The sequence below is a fragment of the Oncorhynchus mykiss genome, chromosome 6 (assembly GCF_057628025.1).
Source record: "Oncorhynchus mykiss isolate SJ-2025 chromosome 6, ASM5762802v1, whole genome shotgun sequence".
Classification (NCBI taxonomy): Eukaryota; Metazoa; Chordata; class Actinopteri; order Salmoniformes; family Salmonidae; genus Oncorhynchus; species Oncorhynchus mykiss.
Window position 1 is genome coordinate 84353550 of NC_143027.1, and position 23951 is coordinate 84377500.

A 23951-nucleotide genomic window follows, 5' to 3' on the forward strand; every position below is an offset into this window, starting at 1 on the left:
CCTCTCCCTGTCTGAGTCTGTAATACCAAAATGTTTCAAGGAGACCACCATAGTCCCTGTGCCCAAGAACACTAAGGTAACCTGCCTAAATTACTACCGACCCATAGCACTCATGTCTGTAGCCATGAAATGCATTGAAAGGCTGGTCATGGCTCACATCAACACCATTATCCCAGAAACCCTAGACCTACTCCAATTTGCATACCATACCAACATACCACATCCACAGAAGATGCAATCTCTATTGCACTCCACACTGCCCTTTCCCACCTGGACAAAAGGAACACCTATGTGAGAATGCTATTCATTGACTACAGCTCAGCGTTCAACACCATAGTGGCCTCAAAGCTCAAAACTAAGCTAAGGACTCTAGGACTAAACACCTTCCTCTGCAACTGGATCCTCAACTTCCTGATGGGTTTCCCCCAGGAGGTAAGGGTAGGTAACAACACATCCGCAACGCTGATCCTCAACAAGGGGGCCCCTCAGGGGTGCGTGCTCAGTCCCCTCCTGTACTCCCTTTTCACTCATGACTGCATGGCCAGGAATGACTCCAACACCATCATTAAGTTTGCTGATGACAACAGTGGTAGGCCTGATCACCAACAACGATGAGACAGCCTATAGGGAGGAGGCCAGAGACCTGACCGTGTGGTGCAAGGACAACAACCTCTTCCTCAACGTGATCAAGACAAAGGAGATGATTGTGGACTACAGGAAAAGGAGGACAGAGCACGCCCTCATTCTCATCGATGGGGCTGTAGTGGAGCAGATTGAGAGATTCAAGTTCCTTGGCGTCCACATCACCAACAAACTATCATGGTCCAAGCACACCAAGACAGTCGTGACGGCACGACAAAAGCTATTCCCCCCCAGGAGACTGAAAAGATTTGGCATGGGTCCTCAGATCCTCAAAAGGTTTTACAGCTGCACCATCAAGAGCATCCTGACGGGTTGCATCACTGTCTGGTATGGCAACTGGTCGGCCTCCAACCGCAAGGCACTACAGAGGGTAGTGCATACGGCCCAGTACATCACCGGGGCCAAGCTTCCTGCCATCCAGGACCTCTATACCAGGCGGTGTCAGAGGAAGACCCTAAAAATTGTCAAAGACTCCAGCCACCTTAGTCATGGACTGTTCTGTCTGCTACCGCATGGCAAGCGGTACCGGTGCGCCATGTCTAGGTCCAAGAGGCTTCTAAAACAGCCTCTACCCCCAAGCCATAAGATTCCTGAACAGCTAATCAAATGGCTACCCAGACTATTTGCACTTCTATGCTACAGCTACTCTCTGTTATTATCTATGCATATTCACTTTAATAACTCTTCCTACATCCTAAACTGACCCAAGATCAGCGACTTGGGGAAACTTTATCATATAAAACGTGGTGGAGACATACCTCACACTGTACAAAAGGAAGTAGTGTTGGAGTGTTTCTTTAGATCACCAGATGTGTTTTCAAAGTGAGTGGCTAGCCTTTCAGTCTCTCCTCCCTCCCTTCCCTCTGTCCCTCCCTACTTCCCTTCCTCTCTTCCCCATCCCTCTTCTCCCTCCATCCCTCAACTCCCTCCTATCACTAGAGAGGATCCCAGCCTGTCCTATCATTACACACAGAACTAGATGTCTCCCGTCCCCAGTGTGCCCTTCCTGTTGACAAAGCACTTAACAGTTAGAAAAATGTTTAATAGCTGTTGTCAGAACACTCAAAAGGAAACTGCAAGAGTGAAGTGTTCAAACACTTTACAAGCGGCTGACAAATGAGTGTGTTTATCGGCTTTCAAATTTCCCTGCAGAGTCGACAGAGAACAAAACATGCTAGACAGTGCAGAATGTTTTAGCACTGGCTTAAGACTGTATGGGGCAGCCAAACTCAACTGGCAGAACAACAACATAGCATTTACAGTAGTCATATACAAGTCAATCAATAATTTTTTAAAACAGCTTTCAAAAATGACCCGGGCGCCACGGCCTCCACCTCTACTAGTGCCCCGTCTAATCCAATCACGTGGTTAAATGCAAGAGCCCATGGCTTACCCAATCACATCAATGCAAATATCCTCTACAACACCTCAGAACAAGCAGGCAGGCAGAAAGAAACATAAATATTTCACTGAGGTTCAACTGTTAATATCACAGATAGAAGGAGCTTAGTTACCAGTATCCTTGTTAATATGGCTTGTTAAACAAAAAAATTGTTGACGGCGAGTGGACGGAAAATACATTCTCCCCACAACCAGAACAAAACAAATGTGCCTGATATGCAGCGAGTCCGAAGCCCTCGTGAAAAGTGGCTATGTTAAGCTTCATTACACCAAGCATAGTAAAATAGATCAGACTTATCCTCTGAACACGGAGGTGAGAACAAACAAGATTAAACAACTCAAATCCCAATATGAGACAAAAAGTCCATGTCAATTTCCTGAAAGCCCAACAACGTGCAACAGAGCGTTCACTGAGGATAGCTTGAGTTTAGGGAAAACACTGACGCTGAGATGGTAAAAGAACGCATGTGTGAAGTTGCTGACACCTTGTTTGCAGGTAAACAATAAAGATTACCGGTACCCCCCGTATATAGCCTTGTTATTGTTATGTTATTGTGTTACTTTTATTTTTTACTTCAGTTCATTTGGTAAATATTTGATTAACTCTTCTTGAACTGCACTGTTGGTTAAGTGCGTGTAAGTAACCATTTCATGGTAAGGTCTACACTTGTATTCGGCATGACAAATAAAGTTTGATTTGATTCCACAGCAATGAGGAGAAATTAAATATTAGCTGAAGATTTGACTTCACAACTTGATGAGGTCATTCAGAATGCACCAAGCATTTAATTGGCTGTGGATGATTCAACAGATAACACTGATAATGCCCTGCTTCTGTTGTTTGTCAGATTTTATTATGAAACAAAGACGTAATTCTGGGATGAGCTGTTGGGCTTAACACATTTAGAAGCAGATACACAGGGAGATAATGTCAAAAGGATGCTGACCAAAAGGGGGAGAGATCTGAAGTCAGTGGTCTCCATCACCACAGATGGAGCTCCAGCCATGACAGGAAGAGGAGGGGACTGGTTACACGTTTGAAAGAGGACCACCCTGTCCTGACATCAAATCATCCATCAGTCTGTCCTGTGTGCCAGTCTGGGAAAATAGTATTCTGAGGTCATGACAACGATGATGAAACTGATCAAGAACACCGCCTGCTACGAGGCTTTCTGACAGAGGCTAATGCCAGCTTTGATGACTTACTACTGCACAATGTCAGATGGCTCAGTGAAGGCGGGGTTTTGGAACCTTTCTGGGCCATTCAGGAGGAAATCAAAGCTTTCTTATCAGAGCAAAAGAGTGACAAGGCAACTCAGTTTTCTGATGACGAGAAGAGGGAAACAGTAGCATTTTTGACAGACATGACATCACACCTCAATCAACTGAATGTTAAGCTGCAGGACAACACAGTGTGACAGACATGACATCACACCTCAATCAACTGAATGTTAAGCTGCAGGACAACACAGTGTGACAGACATGGCATCACACCTCAATCAACTGAATGTTAAGCTGCAGGACAACACAGTGTGACAGACATGACATCACACCTCAATCAACTGAATGTTAAGCTGCAGGACAACACAGTGTGACAGACATGACATCACACCTCAATCAACTGAATGTTAAGCTGCAGGGACAGGACAACACAGTGTGTGATATGATAGCAGCAGTCTGGGCTTTCCAGAAGAAGTTGGAGCTTTTCAAGAATGATCTCCAGGGAGAACGTGTCCACTTCTCCAGTCTTCTGGTACAAACGCAGGGAGACAAAGATGTTCCCAACCGTGTCGATTTCATCCAGAAGCTGATGAAGAACCTCAAAGCTAGCTTTGATGACTTTATTATATTTGTATTTTACCTTTATTTAACTCTGCCAGTCAGTTAAGAACAAATTCTCATTTAAAATGACGGCCTACCAAAAGGCAAAAGGCCTCCTGCAGGGACGGGGGCCTGGGATTTCACTGTTGGAAGAGAATCGCTTGCTGGTCATCCAGAACCATCTTAGTCACAAAATGTTGTCAGAGGAAGCTAAACAGCTCTTCAGACGGGTAGAAGTTGTCAAAGGAAGCTAAACAGATCTTCAGACCGGTAGAAGTTGTCAGAGGAAGCTAAACAGATCTTCAGACGGGTAGATGTTGTCAGAGGAAGCTAAACAGCTCTTCAGACGGGTAGAAGTTGTCAGAGGAAACTAAACAGATCTTCAGACGGGTAGATGTTGTCAGAGGAAGCTAAACAGATCTTCAGACCGGTAGAAGTTGTCAGAGGAAGCTAAACAGCTCTTCAGACGGGTAGAAGTTGTCAGAGGAAGCTAAACAGATCTTCAGACGGGTAGATGTTGTCAGAGGAAGCTAAACAGATCTTCAGACGGGTAGATGTTGTCAGAGGAAGCAAAACAGATCTTCAGACGGGTAGATGTTGTCAGAGGAAGCTAAACAGCTCTTCAGACGGGTAGAAGTTGCATCACTGCAAATGGAGTTGATTGAGCTACAAGAAAATGTGTCTTTGTGACCCTGTCTTACATTCTGGGGAAAGATGGAAAGATGGTGCCTGCAGCTGATGTCCCTGTTCACAAGAAACTAGCACTAGACATCCTGCCCATGTTTGGCTCCACATACAGCTGTGAATCAGCCTTCTCCACAATTAACTTTATTCAAAACAAATATCGCTCCAGGCTCACCAATGGACACCTGCACCAGTGTCTCAAGAGTTGCTCTCACACCATTTGTGTCAAAGTTCAAAGCATTTTAAAGAGACAGAAAGTGTCATTTCTCTCATTGATGCAAGGTCCACAGTGACTTATACATTAATATTGCATGGCCCACAGTGACTTGTACATTAATATTGCATGGTCCACAGTGACTTATACATTAATATTGCATGGCCCACAGTGACTTGTACATTAATATTGCATGACCCACAGTGACTTATACATTAATATTGCATGACCCACAGTGACTTATACATTAATATGGCATGGCCCACAGTGACTTATACATTAATATGGCATGGCCCACAGTGACTTATACATTAATATTGCATGACCCACAGTGACTTATACATTAATATGGCATGGCCCACAGTGACTTGTACATTAATATTGCATGGCCCACATAGACTGCTGTTGTGCTCACTGTGTGAAGAGTTTTGAAAAAGTGACCTAAGTATTGAGAAATGGGTCCTAGCGAATGTAAAAAAAAAACTGCAATGTATTTACCAGTGTTCTGAAAACATTTGATATAACAACATGGTTTGTTACTATGCTGAACCACAACGCCGATAAATGACCATATCCATCCGGACCTTTGCCACCTAGGACATTTGTATCACTGGACCGTTTCAGATAGTAGTTGAGTACCCTGCTTTAGGGAATACAAGTTCACATCATTAGACAGATAATATGAACTTGTGCGGTTGTCTATAAAAGGGGTTCCCAAACTGTTTTCATCCAGGCCCCCTTTCCAGCATTAGGGAATATCCCACTCCCCCACTGCACAACCCTATTTCTATGGGTACAAGCACCGAAATGAAACAAACGTTCCACAACCGTCTTGTAGGCGAAGAGAGAATTTTGCAGGTTTAAAGGTTATTTCCTGCAATTCAACACATCTTGCATCATCATTTCCTCTTGTCATGTTAGTCATTGTATACCTTAGATATCTATTTATAACTTGGCAGAAATGTCCAGATCAACTAGCCCATGTCAGCTAATGTTTTTTAGCCCATAGATTTTGTAGTAATGTTGTAATGTTTGAGGTACTCAAATATAACATGAATACACATTAGAGTTTCAAGAATGTATAGAATAATGTATAGAATTGCACGAAAATTAGCTTTAAAACTGCTAAATGTTCTCTGCACCCCATAACAAGTGTGTGTGTGTGTGTGTGTGTGTGTGTGTGTGTGTGTGTGTGTGTGTGTGTGTGTGTGTGTGTGTGTGTGTGTTTGTGTGTGTGTGTGTGTGTGTGTGTGTGTGTCTTACCCAGAAAGCTGTGTGAGGGCTTGTCCTCCACAACTTTGATTCTCCTAGCACCAACGGGGATGACAGCAGCCTCGATGTAACCTGTAGAAACACAAGAGAGTGAGGTGGATGGAGCCACACCCAGACCCACATCAGGGGTGAGGAGAGGACGAGAGGTGAGGGGGGATGAGAGGAGGTGAGGAGAGGTGAGGGGAAGGGGTAGTACAGACAGGGTTGGGCTGGGCTGGTTCTTTATCCAAGCTGTTAATTTGGAAAGGGTTGAAATTATTTTTCTGTGTGAAAGGCAAGGAGGAGGACAATGAAGGAGGTAGAAAGAGAGAGGGTCTACATCCCAAATGACACCCTGTTCCTTACACATGGGCCCTGTTCAAAAGTAGTGCACTAGACTCTGGTCAAAGGTAGTGCACTATGAAGGGAATAGGGTATCGTTTGGGACACAGTTAGGGGTGTAACGGTCATAGTAGCAGGTAGAGCCTCTCTCTCTCGACCTTCTGTCTCTGTGTGCTGGAGCATCACACGGAGCCTGGGTTTGAAAGGAAGGATTCAACCAGAGACAGATAGGTAGGTTGTGACCCAGATGTCACCATATTCCCTATATAGTGTGATATTTGAGACTAGAGCTCAATGAGCCCTGTATCAAAAGCATTACACTATATGGGGAATACAGTGGCATTTGGGATTCACACATTGAGATGTACGGCTCTGAATTCAACAGGTGTCATATAAGAGACCAGGAAGTATATGTGAGCGAAATGATCCAATCATTTTGTGGATCCCACTGCATATACTTCCGCTTTATGACATCACTTTTGAATCATTCATTTGATTCTAGCACAGAGATCCTATGAAATGTTCTATGGATTCCAGCCTCAACCCGACTGGGAGAGAAATCTCTGATTAGACCCTTGCCAGCCCTTCCCTCCTCACAGACATGCATCCAAGCACCCACTAGTGTTTGGGCAGTAGTGATGATACAAAGCAGCTCGTTGGTTCCCAGGCCCTCGGGTGACTGACTGTGGTCCCACTGTTATATCTGAGGCTTACACACAAATGTGTCAAAGAAGGAAACAAAAAATAGAGTGGAGAGAGATATGAAAGACCCACAGTGAGAGAGAGAAAGGGAGGGAGGGAGGGAGGGAGAGAGAGAGAGTGGGAGGGAGAAAAGGAAGAACAGAGAGAAAGAGATACATTAGCGAATAAGAGAGAGAGAAAGGGAGGGAGGGAGGGAGGGAGTGGGAGGGAGAAGAGGAAGAACAGAGAGAAAGAGATACATCAGCGAATAAGAGAGAGAGAACAAAAGAGGGATATATAAAGAGGGGAGGAGAGGGTCTTCCATAATGTAGATAATTGCAATAGGAGGAACCCCCAACAAAATGGCACAGGTTGGGGTTTTGACCCCTGTGTAATGGGACTGTTAAGCTCTGTGGAGTCAAGAGAGACCAGGGGTGCATCCTAAATGGCACCCTATTCCCTATCTAGTGCACTACTTTTGACCAAGACCCATAGTGCCTGTAGTGCACTACATAGATAATAGGGTGCTGTTTGAGATGCAGTCCTTCTCTCTACAATAGATCCCAAAGCACAGTATCTATACAACCGTTTCTGAGAAAATAAAAGCTTATTCTTTCAAACTTTCACCATATATGCCTGTTTATTGTCCCAATTGTTTTTGTTTAGTTTTTTAGTGTTACCAGACTGAGTTTGATTTATTCCTGTATCTCAAGGGGCCACATCCTAACCTGAGATCCACACGTAACAAACTTGACATCAATGCATGATTGACACCAAACTCAAGAGTTTCACACAGGTCTTACATTACAATCAAGTCCCCTCGGCCTAGTTGAGCTGCTTTGTTCTTCTTTACTGCCCCCCCACTATGTACAGACTCCCTGTGTGTACTCACCGTAGTGCCGCCCTACAGGGCTGGATCTGCAATTACCACAACCATGCTATTATCTCTTTACACAGCACACAGGAACAAGTCACCAGTAAGAAGTGTCCCAACCTTGACACTGATCTAAGATCAGTTTAGCTTTCTCCCCCTCTAATGGTTAAGGTTAGGATTGGGGGGAGTCTAAACTGATCCTAGATCTGTGCCTACGGGCAATTTTTACCAAGAGCACCCCTTCACACAGTCAACAGGAAAACACCACAAACCACACACCCAGAAACGCTGTGAACAACAACACCCCATCGCTAAGGCCCAGAGTATTTTCTGGTCTGGTCACATGGAATGGAAAAAACTCCAGGCCCTACCCATCACCAACACCACAGGGTTACGTTGATTGCCATTCTGTATGTAGTTACTGTATACTCACCATTACACACACAGACACACACACACTGTTCATTTACAGCCATTACTCTGGGAATGACAAGACAGGCCGTTTGCAGGCCAGACCTTAGAAACCCCAACCCATCCTCCTCTGGGCTCTCCTGGGATTAACAATATGACGTTCAAGATTTTCAATATGTTTCTTAATCATTTTGGCCATTGGAATATTGTTGTTGTTCTCCCACAACCCAGGTGGATGAGGAAGTACCAAGAGGTATCCCAGTGTGTTCATCAGGAGGAGGGCCGGGAAGCCAAACCATGCCGAGCTGTTGGGATCCACAGTGTGTGTGTGTGTGTGTGTGTGTGTGTGTGTGTGGGGTGTGTGTGTGTGTGTGTGTGTGTGGACCATCTGCATTTTGACTATTGATCCCAGGAGAAGCCAAGGAGGTTTGGATCTCCCATCTACCGACGTGTACACTCCAGTCAGGGCAGGACGCACACACACACACACGCACGCACTGCACACACACACACACACACAGAGCAGGCATCTTACATGAGAAACACTTGGGGACAGCCCTTGGTTTAGCCATCACACAGGTAGAAACCCTCTTACAGTGGCTAGAGGAGACTGGGGGTAGAGGAGAGGAGGGGGTAGGAGAGGAGGGGAGGGGGTAGGAGAGGAGAGGAGGGGAGGGGGAGCAGAGGAGAGGAGAGGAGAGGAGAGAAGGGGGCGGAGGCAGGTGGAATGGCTTTAGCAAATTTAATGAATTGGGTAAAAGGCGTTCATAATCCTGTCTTACAAATGCACGCATGCACACACACTGTACACACACTGTACACACTGTACACACTGTACACACCCAGTAAACACTGTACACACACACACACACACACACACACTATACACACTGTACACACACACAGTACATACACACACACACACTGTACATACCCTCTTCCTTGCTCTCGTCTTCATTCTCACTTTCTCTCCATCTCTCAATCACACACACACACACACACACACACACACACACACACACACACACACACACACACACACACACACACACACACACACACACACACACACACACACACACACACACGCTTGTTCACACTGCCATTACAGTGTGTCAGAGTTGTGTGTGAACGGCCAATGTTATCTTAAGGTTAGAATAAAAATTCCTGCTTTTGTCCAGAATGAATGATCATAGTGTTGTAGATATGTGGTAGTAGAGTAGTGGCCTGAGGACACCCACTTAATGTGTTGTGAAAAGTGTTATGTAATGTCATGTAATAATTTTATTGCATATCTCTGCCTTAATGCTGCTGAATCCCAGGAAGAGTAGCTGCTGCCTTGACAGGAACTAATGGGGATCCTAAATAAACCCCAGGGAGAGTAGCTGCTGCCTTGACAGGAACTAATGGGGATCTATAATAAACCCCAGGAAGAGTAGCTGCTGCCTTGACAGGAACTAATGGGGATCCATAATAAACCCCAGGAAGAGTAGCTGCTGTCTTGACAGGAACTAATGGGGATCCATAATAAACCCCAGGAAGAGTAGCTGCTGTCTTGACAGGAACTAATGGGGATCCATAATAAACCCCAGGAAGAGTAGCTGCTGTCTTGACAGGAACTAATGGGGATCCATAATAAACCCCAGGAAGAGTAGCTGCTGTCTTGACAGGAACTAATGGGGATCCTTAATAAACCCCAGGAAGAGTAGCTGGTACCTTGGCAAGTACTAATGGGGATCCTTAATAAACCCCAGGAAGAGTAGCTGCTGTCTTGACCAGAACTTGTCACGACCTTAGAGATCCCTCTTATTCTCTATGGTTGATTAGGTCAGGGTGTGACTCGGGTGGGAAAGTCTATGTTTTCTATTTCTTTGTTTTTGGCCGAGTGCCCTCAAGCGGAGCGGGGTCTGCGTCCCTCACCGGAGCCCCCACTTAGAGTAGATGCCCACCCGGACCCTCCCCTATAGGTTCAGGTTTGCGGCCGGAGTCCGCACCTTTGGGGGGGGGGGAGGTGGGGGGGGGGGGGGGGGGGGTCCTGTCACACCCTGACCTTAGAGATCCCTATTATTCTCTATGGTTGGTTAGGTCAGGGTGTGACTCGGGTGGGAAAGTCTATGTTTTCTATTTCTTTGTTTTTGGCCGAGTGTGGTTCCCAATCAGAGGCAGCTGTCTATCGTTGTCTCTGATTGGGGATCATATATAAGTTGTCATTTTCCTTTTGGGTTTTGTGGGATCTTGTTTTCTGTTTAGTGTCTGTACCTGACAGAACTGTGCGCTTTCGTTTTCACTTTGGTTATTTTGTTTGAGTGTTTAAAAAAATACAAAATAATGAACACTTTCCACGCTGCTCTTTGGTCCACTCCTTTCGACGAGAGCCGTTACAGGAACTAATGGGGATCATAATAAACCCCAGGAAGAGTAGCTGCTGCCTTGGCAGGAACTAATGGGGATCCATAATAAACCCCAGGAAGAGTAGCTGCTGCCTTGGCAGGAACTAATGGGGATCCATAATAAACCCCAGGAAGAGTAGCTGGTGTCTTGGCGGGAACTAATGGGGATCCATAATAAACCCCAGGAAGAGTAGCTGGTGTCTTGGCGGGAACTAATGTGGATCCATAATAAACCCCAGGAAGAGTAGCTGGTGTCTTGGCGTGAACTAATGGGGATCCATAATAAACCCCAGGAAGAGTAGCTGGTGTCTTGGCGGGAACTAATGGGGATCCATAATAAACCCCAGGAAGAGTAGCTGGTGTCTTGGAGGGAACTAATGGAAGAGTAGCTGGTGTCTTGGCAGGAACTAATGGAAGAGTAGCTGCTGCCTTGGCAGGAAGTAATGGGGATTCATAATAAATACAAATAAAAAGAAAAGAAAGAAAGCTTCTGTCCTTCAGCGGCATTACAATCAGACCATCTGCACGCCTTTTAGTAGGTCAACACACACACACACACACACACACACACACACACACACACACACACACACACACACACACACACACACACACACACACACCCACACACACACAGGCCTCAAGCCATTAAAAGGGAATAATGGGGTGTTATCTTGTAATTAAAAACCTAACAGGTCTCTTCAGACTAACGTTCGGCCTTAAATGCCATTTCTAGTGCTATGCCTGTGAAACTGAACTTTACCTATGGGGGACAGAGGCACCGGTGTGTGTGTATTACATGCTTAGTGATACTGGAGGTCTACAGATATCCCAGATACCCTAGTGTTTGTAGGGTACCTTGCTAAGATTGTTCCCGGTGACTTTCCACTAGAGGTTAAATGCCTAAAAGGGATACTTTGGGATTTAGGCAATTTATCTAGCATGCTAGCAGATACTCATAGACCTCTAGTCATGAGGCTACCGCTAGTTAGCATTTGCTCGCGAAACTACCTCTAACTTCTTTCTTATTGAACACAGAAACATAAAAATAGTATCCACAAGTAGATAAAGGGCCTCAAAATTACACTCTGGCTCTATTTTCAATACATTAATGTGTGGCTTCCGCCAGAGAAAAGTTGACAAAAATGTCATGCGCTCTGCTAGCGCTAGCCAACAGTAATGTGTCCAGTGTAGCAGGTAAACACTGACGGCCCAATGTAACTCTAACTGGTGTACACCAAATCTGTCCTCTTCATCTTTGCCTGTCATTTCTGACCTCTCTTTTAGTGGAGTAGGACTAATAACCTACACTCATCCATTTTCCATTCTGTTCCCATCAGGGTCATGTTCATTAAGCACCAACCGGAAGAAAATAGACAGACACAGGGTTGGATTAGCAGGACTTAACTAAAGCTCATTTTATATTTCTGTTGCAAAACGTTTGAACACGTTTTCCATTGTGTGCCATTATGGACAAGCCCCAGATATTCCCAACTGAAAAAGACATGTTTAGAACTTCCCCCCAACCCAGTACTCACCCCTGCCCTTGGTGTGGTTGAAGTCTCCCTTGACAATCTTACAGGAGTGTCCGTCTCCGTTACACACCCCACAGCGGTCCTCCTTGGCTGACGAGCCGATGATGCCATCGCAGCCGATTTTCTGCAGACAGTAAGTAGACAACTTAACAAAATAAAGTACACAGGAAGTACTTAACACCAAGGAATATACAGGCTACGTCCCAATTATTTCTCCTTCCTAGCAAAGTGTACCTTCAATGGTTTAAGAAAGATGGAAGGTGGAAACTATGCTTTTAGATGTGTGGGAAGTAGTAGACAATAGTACACGTCAGGAAAAGGTCCCCTCCTCGGTGATATTGATTGGGATGCAACCGCACTCTAATGAAGTCCATCTCTGAATAAACACTGACCGTACTGTCGGTCTACTAGTGGACTGTATTCTGACTCCAAAACAATGCTAGTGAAATAGGAAAAGGCTCCCCTTCCCTCACTGACTTCTCATCATGGATTTGGAACTATTAGATAGATGTACAAAACATCCCAATAGCTCCATCTAGTATGTCCGATAGAGTAGAGAGGAACTGCCACCTATTCAATCCTCTCAGATCTTCAAGGGACAGTCAATAAGGACAGAGGAAGCCGAGGGACTTGGAGAATCAGGGCCTTTATTCATGGTAGGAGTGCTGATCTAGGATCAGTTCCCCCCCTGTCTGTATAATTAGTATGTAAAAGGAAGAAACATTATGAATATGACCCCAGAACACTGTGGTCCATGGTAAAAACAGAAAGAGAAGCTATAATACGTTCAGACATCCAAGGCCAGTGATATTAGTCTAGATTCACCAGGACATAACCTATTGTATGTTTAGGGATTGTTTAATCCTTCCCAGCAATTATCACAGAGTTAAATCAGCTGTGTACTCACTAACAACTCCAATTACCCAAAGCCATTTACACTCCCAAGCAGCACAAACAGTAAAACACAAACAAGAATATTTACACACCAACAGACATATGAACGGACACACATGCATGCACAAACACATAAACACAGTCAGTCCAGTGTGTGTGTGTGTGTGTGTGTGTGTGTGTGAGTGTGTGTGTGTGTGTGTGTGTGTGTGTGTGTGTGTGTTGTTTCCTGGCCTGAGTCAGTAATACGCTGAATACTCTGTATAAAATCCAATCTGTACATCTGGATCATAGGAACTTGATGATTCAGAACACACACACACACACACACACACACATATATACACACACACACACACACACACACAATCTGGACAATTTTTGCTGAAACAGACTACGAACATATGGACACAGAGAATCTGGACCAAGATTGACTTTTGCTAATTCAGTGAGGCAGCAGTAGCATCATGTGGGTCTCCATTCTTACCCAGCAGCCTTTAGGCTTCTCTTCTGACAAGACTGACTGTGTTTTCACAACATTTCTGATTTTCTCTCTCTGTCCCCTCTCTGTGATGCTGTTTTCACAGCATTCCTAAATTTCATACAGAGTAGCTTAGCATAACATCAACACTTCCCCCTCTCTCCCCCTCCTCTTTCTCTCTCTCTCTCCTCTTTCTCAGTTTCTCTCTCTCTCTCCTGTTTCTATGTTTCTCTGTTTCTCTCTCTCCTCTTTCTCTGTTTCTCTCTCTCTCCTGTTTCTCTGTTTCTCTCTCTCTCCTCTTTCTCTGTTTCTCTCTCTCTCTCCTCTTTCTCTGTTTTTCTCTCTCTCTCCTGTTTCTCTGTTTCTCTGTTTCTCTCACTCCTCTTTCTCTGTTTCTTTGTTTCTCTCTCTCATCTTTCTCTGTTTCTCTCTCTCTCTCCTCTTTCTCTGTTTTTCTCTCTCTCTCCTCTTTCTCTGTTTCTCTCTCTCTCTCCTCTTACTCCGTTTTGCTTTCTCTCCTCTTTCTCCATTTCAATTCAATTCAAGGGGCTTTATTTCTCTCTCCTCTTTCTCTGTTTCTCTCTCTCTCCATTTCTCTCTCTCCTCTTTCTCCGGGGGGGTGGGAGGGCTGAGAGAGAGGGGGAGAGAGGGGGGGAGACACAGAGAGCGAGACAGAGACAGAGAGGGTGGAGAGAGACTCATTCCTCTTGTTACCTACATCCAGATGATGATAAATACGTAGCAAAAGAAAAGCTGAGGAGAAGAAGGAAGGAAACCGAAGGAGAAGACAGGAGAGGAAGAGGAGGAGGAAAGAGGAGGATACAGACAGATGAGACAAATAGGAGGAGGAAAGAGGAGGATACAGAGAGAGGAGAGGAAGAGGAGGAGGAAAGAGGAGGATACAGAGAGAGGAGAGAAAAGAGGAGGATACAGAGAGAGGAGAGGAAGAGGAGGAGGAAAGAGGAGGATACAGACAGATGAGACAAATAGGAGGAGGAAAGAGGAGAATACAGAGAGAGGAGAGGAAGAGGAGGAGGAAAGAGGAGGATACAGAGAGAGGAGAGAAAAGAGGAGGATACAGAGAGATGAGACGAATAGGAGGAGGAAAGAGGAGGATACAGAGAGAGGAGAGGAAGGGGAGGAGGAAAGAGGAGGATACAGAGAGAGGAGAGGAAGGAGGAGGATACAGAGAGAGGAGAGGAAGAGGAGGAGGAAAGAGGAGGATACATAGAGAGGAGAGGAAAGAGGAGGATACAGAGAGAGGAGAGGAAAGAAGAGGATACAGAGAGAGGAGAGGAAAGAGGAGAAAAGAGGAAGATACAGAGAAAGGAGAGGAAGGAATAGAATAATAGAAGGATTGAGAGAAGGAAAAGAGAGAGGATAGGAAGAGGATGGAGTGTGGGAAAGAGACTAGCTTTAGTATGAGTGTGTGTGTGCGTCCATACATGTTTGAGTAAAATGAGAAGGTGACAGATTGGAGCAATCAGCCCTAACACTCCACCACTGGGCAGTAGGGTACTAATGACAACATACTTCCTGCCTTGCGGCTAGCGCGCGCGTACACACACACACACACACACACACACACACACACACACACACACACACACACACACACACACACACACACACACACACACAGTCAATGTTATATGCTTTGCCATGACTTGAATGACTAAATTGATTAGTCAAATGATCTCCACTATGATTGTGGTCATATAAAATGATGCTAAGTTTTACATTGTAAATGTAAAGCAAAACACTTTTTATGGCCTGGCATCACTGTCCGCTTTTGCTGTCCAATGTTTGACTTCATTGATTAAGACAGATTACAGATGTAAGGATCTTAATTTGTTTGCAACAGCAGCAACAGAAAATATGAATTATTATGTGAATTATAATTAGCGGACATATCTGTAGGGGTTGATACATTTGTCGGGAAATTGTGTAAATTAAAAAATTACAAATTACAAACTTCAGAAGCCTTTTTAAACCTCAAATACCTCAAAAGTTATCCTGCAACAGGGTGATCAAATTAAGATCCTATATCTGTAGAGAATGGAGACCTGCACACTGACGAACGCTTCCACTGTGTTTCTGTGCAATGTTTCACTTGGAAGTCATCGTCAGGCATAAAAGACCAAACCATTTAGATTTGACATTTAGAAGCGGCTGATGTATGCGGCATATGACCTGCTCTGCCATTTACATGAAACCAGTTGCGCAGCATTGTGACAAGAGCAAGTGAGAAGCATTATATTCCTTCACCTTTTCCTCATAGACGTCACATCTGACTCAGCCATGGCTCTGAGAGCATTCACCCTGCTAATGCTCTCTCTGCTCCACCAGTGTGTCCCTCACCCACTCAGCCTGGGACGAATCATGAACTTCAGCTCCTCCCAGTACCAGTCTACCTCATCCCAGACGAGGTGTATGTCATCCCCCATAAGCTCACCGGTGTCGAGACTCGTTCAGAAAATCATCCGTACTCAGCTGGAGCATCACAGTTCCACGTCTCAATCCATCAATGGGGCGGCAGGTGGGCTAGTGGTTAAGAGCATTGGGCCAGTAGGGTCTCCCGAGTGGCACAGGATCTGTGTTACTACAGATCCTGGTTCGATACCAAACCCTCCATCCGAGTTAGAGGAGGGTTTGGCCGGCCGGGATGTCCTTGTCCTATCGCGCTCTGGAGACTCCTGTGGTGGGCCGGGCCGGGCGCATGCACGCTGACACGGTTGCCAGGTGTACAATGTGATGCTGGAGGGTGTATTGTATTATACTGTGTAATGTGGTGCTGTAGAGTGTATTATATTGTACTGTGTAATGTAATGTGGTGCTGGAGGGTGTATTATATTGTACTGTGTAATGTGATGTGGTGCTGGAGGGTGTATTGTATTATACTGTGTAATGTGGTGCTGGAGGGTGTATTATATTGTACTGTGCAATGTGATGCTGGAGGGTATATTATATTGTACTGTGTAATGTGGTGCTGGAGGGTTTATTGTACTCTACTGTGTAATGTGATGCTGGAGGGTGTATTATATTGTACTGTGTAATGTGGTGCTGGAGGGTTTATTGTACTGTACTGTGTAATGTGGTGCTGGAGGGTTTATTGTACTCTACTGTGTAATGTGATGCTGGAGGGTGTATTATATTGTACTGTGTAATGTGATGCTGGAGGGTGTATTATATTGTACTGTGTAATGTGATGCTGGAGGGTGTATTATATTGTACTGTGTAATGTGGTGCTGGAGGGTTTATTGTACTGTACTGTGTAATGTGATGCTGGAGGGTGTATTATATTGTACTGTGTAATGTGGTGTTGGAGGGTTTATTGTACTCTACTGTGTAATGTGATGCTGGAGGGTGTATTATATTGTACTGTGTAATGTGATGCTGGAGGGTATATTACATTGTACTGTGTAATGTGGTGTATTATATTGTACTGTGTAATGTGGTGCTGGAGGGTTTATTGTACTGTACTGTGTAATGTGATGCTGGAGGGTGTATTATATTGTACTGTATTGTGCAATGTGATGCTGGAGGGTGTATTATATTGTACTGTGTAATGTGATGTATTCTACTGTACTGTGTAATGTGATGCTGGAGGGTGTATTACATTGTACTGTGTAATGTGGTGCTGGAGGGTTTATTGTACTGTACTGTGTAATGTGGTGCTGGAGGGTGTATTATATTGTACTGTACTGTGTAATGTGATGCTGGAGGGTGTATTATATTGTACTGTGTAATGTGATGCTGGAGGGTGTATTATATTGTACTGTGCAATGTGGTGCTGGAGGGTTTATTGTACTGTACTGTGTAATGTGATGCTGGAGGGTGTATTATATTGTACTGTGGAATGTGGTGCTGGAGGGTGTATTATATTGTACTGTGTAATGTGGTGCTGTAGGGTGTATTATATTGTACTGTGGAATGTGGTGCTGGAGGGTGTATTATATTGTACTGTGTAATGTGGTGCTGTAGGGTGTATTATATTGTACTGTGTAATGTGATGCTGGAGGATGTATTGTATTGTACTGTGTAATGTGGTGCTGTAGGGTGTATTATATTGTACTGTGTAATGTGATGCTGGAGGATGTATTGTATTGTACTGTGTAATGTGGTGCTGTAGGGTGTATTATATTGTACTGTGTAATGTGATGCTGGAGGATGTATTGTATTGTACTGTGTAATATGATTATGTCGAGGTGGCACTGAATGCCACCTTTTGGGGGGAGGGGGCGGGGGGTTGTGGTGTTTTTAGTGTAATGAGGACGGCTCATTAAAGTTGACACAAAGTCAAGTATATACAGTGCCTTGCGAAAGTATTCGGCCCCCTTGAACTTTGTGACCTTTTGCCACATTTCAGGCTTCAAACATAAAGATATAAAACTGTATTTTTTTGTGAAGAATCAACAACAAGTGGGACACAATCATGAAGTGGAACGACATTTATTGGATATTTCAAACTTTTTTAACAAATCAAAAACTGAAAAATTGGGCGTGCAAAATTATTCAGCCCCTTTACTTTCAGTGCAGCAAACTCTCTCCAGAAGTTCAGTGAGGATCTCGGAATGATCCAATGTTGACCTAAATGACTAATGATGATAAATACAATCCACCTGTGTGTAATCAAGTCTCCGTATAAATGCACCTGCACTGTGTCTCAGAGGTCCGTTAAAAGCGCAGAGAGCATCATGAAGAACAAGGAACACACCAGGCAGGTCCGAGATACTGTTGTGAAGAAGTTTAAAGCTGGATTTGGATACAAAAAGATTTCCCAAGCTTTAAACATCCCAAGGAGCACTGTGCAAGCGATAATATTGAAATGGAAGGAGTATCAGACCACTGCAAATCTACCAAGACCTGGCCGTCCCTCTAAACTTTCAGCTCATACAAGGAGAAGACTGATCAGAGATGCAGCCAAGAGGCCCATGATCACTCTGGATGAACTGCAGAGATCTACAGCTGAGGTGGGAGACTCTGTCCATAGGACAACAATCAGTCGTATATTGCACAAATCTGGCCTTTATGGAAGAGTGGCAAGAAGAAAGACATTTCTTAAAGATATCCATAAAAAGTGTTGTTTAAAGTTTGCCACAAGCCACCTGGGAGACACACCAAACATGTGGAAGAAGGTGCTCTGGTCAGATGAAACCAAAATTGAACTTTTTGGCAAAAATGCAAATTGGTTATGTTTGGCGTAAAAGCAACACAGCTCATCACCCTGAACACACCATACCCACTGTCAAACATGGTGGTGGCAGCATCATGGTTTGAGCCTGCTTTTCTTCAGCAGTGACAGGGAAGATGGTTAAAATTGATGGGAAGATGGATGGAGCCAAATACAGGACCATTCTGGAAGAAAACCTGATGGAGTCTGCAAAAGACCTGAGACTGGGACAGAGATTTGTCTTCCAACAAGACAATGATCCAAAACATAAAGCAAAATCTACAATGGAATGGTTCAAAAATAAACATATCCAGGTGTTAGAATGGCCAAGTCAAAGTCCAGACCTGAATCCAATCGAGAATCTGTGGAAAGAACTGAAAACTGCTGTTCACAAATGCTCTCCATCCAACCTCACTGAGCTCGAGCTGTTTTGCAAGGAGGAATGTGAAAAAATGTCAGTCTCTCGATGTGCAAAACTGATAGAGACATACCCCAAGCGACTTACAGCTGTAATCGCAGCAAAAGGTGGCGCTACAAAGTATTAACTTAAGGGGGCTGAATAATTTTGCACGCCCAATTTTTCAGTTTTTGATTTGTTAAAAAAGTTGGAAATATCCAATAAATGTCGTTCCACTTCATGATCGTGTCCCACTTGCTGTTGATTCTTCACAAAAAAAATCAGTTTTATATCTTTATGTTTGAAGCCTGAAATGTGGCAAAAGGTCGCAAAGTTCAAGGGGGCCGAATACTTTTGCAAGGCACTGTATCTCTCTCTCTCTCTTGCTGTTTATTTATTTGTTAATGCTGGCCGTCAGAACACTGAGGAGAAATCCCCTCTTTCTGGCCAATGAAAAGAGAGAGGATAAATCCAGGAAATACAAAATATGGATACAATTATTGACACAGACACAAAGACGTGTATCTGTGTGTGTGTGTGTGTGTGTGTGTGTGTGTGTGTGTGTGTGTGTGTGTGTGTGTGTGTGTGTGTGTGTGTGGCCTATGATATGTGTGTGTAGAGGGAAGCATGACACATAATGTCTCCCATGTGTAGGGAACCAAATGCCGGCTCAGCAGATGACCAGTATCTATTGACAACAGCTGGCTACTCCTTCGGAAACTATGCTACCCACACACACACACACTTTTATCCACCACTGACTCTGTGGCTATGAGTCCCAAGAATGGGCCAGAAAAATGGCCAAGACCAGGTAAGAATCCCCTCTTACAGTGTAAAGCAGGTGAAAAGACTGGTCTAGCATTTAAATATGTAAATTTTATTATAATGATTACCATCTTATTTCCTTTGTCTCTCATACCTACTTTTTTTTCTTGAGACAATATCTTCTCATCTGAAAGCTCCCTCACTTCCTCTATCCTCTACATCCTGTCTTCCATGTCTGTCTATTTTCTCATCTGGTGTCCCAGTGCTTAGCTATTAGTGTCAAGATGGTACTGACAGATAAGTCAGCTCTGCTTCTAGGACCTAAGATTCTACTGTATTTTAGTCAATGCCACTATGACATTGCCCCTCCTAATATTTATATATTCCTTAATTCCATTATTTTACTTTAGGTTGTGTGTATTGTAGGTATTGTTGTATTGTTACAGAAACAGGAAGTGGTACAATGCCACCGTTACCTCCCAGCCAATTAAAACTTTGCCTTTGCAGGCCTGAGAGAGAAAGAGAGAGAGAGATCGAGAGGGAGAGAGATAGAGAGAAAGCAAACGAGAGAGAGAGAGATCATGAGAAGACATTTGGGAGCTCAGGACAGAGAGAGAGGGAGATTATGAGAAGACATTTGGGAGCTCAGGACAAAGAAAGGGGGAGTAAGAGAGAGGGGGAGTAAGAGAGAGAGGGAGTAAGAGAGAGGGAGTTAGAGAAAGGGAGTAAGAAAGAGAGGGAGTAAGAGAGAGAGAGAGGGCGAGAGAGGGAGTAAGAGAGAGAGGGAGTAAGAGAGAGAGAGAGGGAGTAAGAGAGAGAGAGAGTAAGAGAGAGAGAGAGGGAGTAAGAGAGAGGGAGTAAGAGAGAGAAAGAGAGAGAGAGATGGAGTAAGATAAAGAGGGAGTAAGAGAGAGAGAGAGGGAGTAAGAGAAAGAGGGAGTAAGAGAGAGAGAGAATTTTATTTATTTTTTTATTTTACCTTTATTTAACCAGGCAAGTCAGTTAAGAACAAATTCTTATTTTCAATGATGGCCTGGGAACAGTGGGTTAACTGCCTGTTCAGGGGCAGAACGACAGATTTGTACCTTGTCAGCTCGGGGGTTTGAACTCGCAACCTTCCGGTTACTAGTCCAACGCTCTAACCACTAGGCTACCCTGTCGCCCCAAGTCGCCCCAAGGAGGAAGTAAGAGAGAGAGAGAGAGACAGAGGGAGAGAGAGAGAGACAGAGAGAGAAAGAGAGAGAGAGAGAGAGAGAGAGAGAGAGAGAGAGAGAGAGAGAGAGAGAGAGAGAGATAGAGAGAGAGAGAGAGAGCTGGAGCTGGAACAGCAGGTGATTACACTTCAGTCAGCGCAGACCCAGACAACAGTCCAGCACAACAACAGCCCCTTAACCAGACCCGGAGAGCTGGAGGTGGACAGAGACATATCTGCACTTTGGACAGTGGTGAGACAAATACAACAGGAGAAAGAGGAGCAGAACAGAGCACTAGAGGAGAGTATCAGACTGCTGGTGGAGGAGAGGTTGAGGGGGATGGAGGAGAAGTTGATGGGGACGGCGTGTGACAGAGAACAACCCACTAGAGAGGTGGCCACCCCCACAGAGAAGCCAGCAGAACAGCCCACTTCAGCACCCAACAAAAGTCTCGACACCACAGCAGAACAGTCCACACCAGACCCTGAACATAGAGTCGACACCACAGCAGAACAGTCCACACCAGACCCTGACCATAGAGTCGAAATCACAGCAGAACAGACAAATGAAGAACCCCAAGCCCAGAGGCTCTCACCCCCTCTGAGCACCCCCCCTGTCAGCCACCCTGATAGCCCTTTTGACAACCCCCCCACACCCACTGAGGACAAACACAAGACACAGATTGTACTACTTATGGACTCAAATGGGAAATATATAGAAGAAAAAAAACTTTTTCCCAAACACAGTGTGTCTAAACTCTGGTGTCCAAACACCCAGCGTGCCCTCGACCTTCTGTCTGAGGCCAAACTAGGCTCACCCAGCCACATAATAATACACACAGGCACAAACGACCTGAGAGCACTGCAGGAAAGAGTGGCCACAGCACTGAAGAGAGTGATTGAAAAGGCTTCTTCTACTTTCCCCAACGCACAAGTGGTTATCTCCACCCTGCTACCACGAAAAGACTTCCACCCTGCCACAATACAGCGGGTAAATGCAAGTATTTCCCGTGACTGTGCCTCAAAACCAAACGTTTTCCTGGCCCACCACTCCACCCTGGACTTGAACAGCCTCTATGACCAGGTCCACCTCTACAAGGCAGCAGTGCCCACCTTTGCCCGAACTCTAAAGGACATCGCTCTCAAACGTATCCCCAACACTTCACACAGGAGCAACAGATCAATAGACACCCCATCCAGACCAGCGAGACACCCTCCCAGATCTGCAGGACCCCCCCCTGGACCTACACATAGAGGACCCACGCCAAGAGGAATTACATCCAGACCACAGTACACCCAGACACATCCACACCCCCACCCCAACCAATCAACACCCCCCCACGTCAACCATGCCCACACCCCATTTAGGCCCACCCAGGTCAGACCTATGCCACTCCTGCCCACCCCATGCACCCCACCCCCGCAAAGAGGGCCTCAACATGGAAGCCACACATACGCCCAGGTAGTGAGCGGGCAAACAGTCCCAACCCCCACTCTCACACTCGCCGAAGCCAATGGCATGTACCAGATGCTCAGCAGGCTCTGCTCACACTTACTGGCCTGAGGCCAAACCACGACCAACAACATTGGACACTCTATGGAACAAAAAGCCTTCACTATATTATCATGGAATATCCAAGGCCTGAGGTCATCTGCCTTTGGCCTAAAGAGCAGAAACCCGGACTTCACCAAAGAAATCGGTAATACAGACATTGTCATCCTGCAAGAAACCTGGTATAGAGGAGACGGACCCACTGGTTGCCCTCTAGGTTACAGAGAGCTGGTAGTCCCATCCACCAAACTACCAGGTGTGAAACAGGGAAGGGACTCAGGGGGTATGCTAATTTGGTATAGAGCAGACCTAACTCACTCCATTAAATTAATCAAAACAGGAACATTTTACATTTGGCTAGAAATTCAAAAAGAAATTATCCTAACAGAGAAAAATGTCCTCCTGTGTGCTACCTATATCCCCCCACTAGAATCCCCATATTTTAATGAAGACAGCTTCTCCATCCTGGAGGGGGAAATCAATCATTTCCAGGCCCAGGGACATGTACTAGTCTGTGGCGACCTAAATGCCAGAACCGGACAAGAACCTGACACCCTAAGCACACAGGGGGACAAACACCTGCCTGGAGGTGACAGCATTCCCTCCCACATATGCCCCCCTAGGCACAACTATGACAACATAACCAACAAAAACGGGTCACAACTCCTGCAGCTCTGTCGCACGCTGGGTATGTACATAGTCAACGGTAGGCTTCGAGGGGACTCCTATGGTAGGTACACCTATAGCTCATCTCTTGGCAGTAGTACTGTAGACTACTTTATCACCGACCTCAACCCAGAGTCTCTCAGAGCGTTCACAGTCAGCCCACTGACACCCCTATCAGACCACAGCAAAATCACAGTCTACTTAAACAGAGCAATAATCAATCATGAGGCATCAAAGCCAAAGGAACTGAGTAACATTAAGAAATGCTATAGATGGAAGGAATGCAGTTTGGAAACCTACCAAAAAACAATTAGGCAACAACAAATTCAATCCCTTTTAGACAATTTCCTGGGTAAAACGTTCCGCTGTAATAGTGAAGGTGTAAACTTGGCAGTAGAAAATCTTAACAGTATATTTGACCTCTCAGCTTCCCTATCAAATCTAAAAATCTCAAATAGAAAACCGAAGAAAATTAACAATAATGACAAATGGTTTGATGAAGAATGCAAAAATCTAAGAAAGAAATTGAGAAACCTGTCCAACCAAAAACATAGAGACCCGGAAAACCTGAGTCTACGCCTTCACTAT

At 44.9% G+C, this 23951-nt stretch overlaps 1 protein-coding gene across 4 annotated transcripts in view; it reads right to left on the reverse strand.

Moving 5' to 3' along the window:
* LOC110506177 (A disintegrin and metalloproteinase with thrombospondin motifs 17) overlaps positions 1-23951 on the reverse strand; it is a 197320-nt gene that overhangs the window by 39369 nt on the left and 134000 nt on the right. For 2 of the 4 annotated variants that reach the window (XM_090239170.1, XM_090239169.1), the window contains exons 15-17: positions 12250-12370; positions 8857-8931; positions 6026-6106 (exon numbers count right to left, since the gene is read on the reverse strand). In XM_090239170.1, the coding sequence (XP_090095296.1) occupies positions 6026-6106; positions 8857-8931; positions 12250-12370 (277 nt within the window). The remainder of the gene's footprint in view (positions 1-6025; positions 6107-8856; positions 8932-12249; positions 12371-23951) is intronic. The other 2 variants (XM_090239172.1, XM_090239171.1) reach the window with 1 other exon arrangement.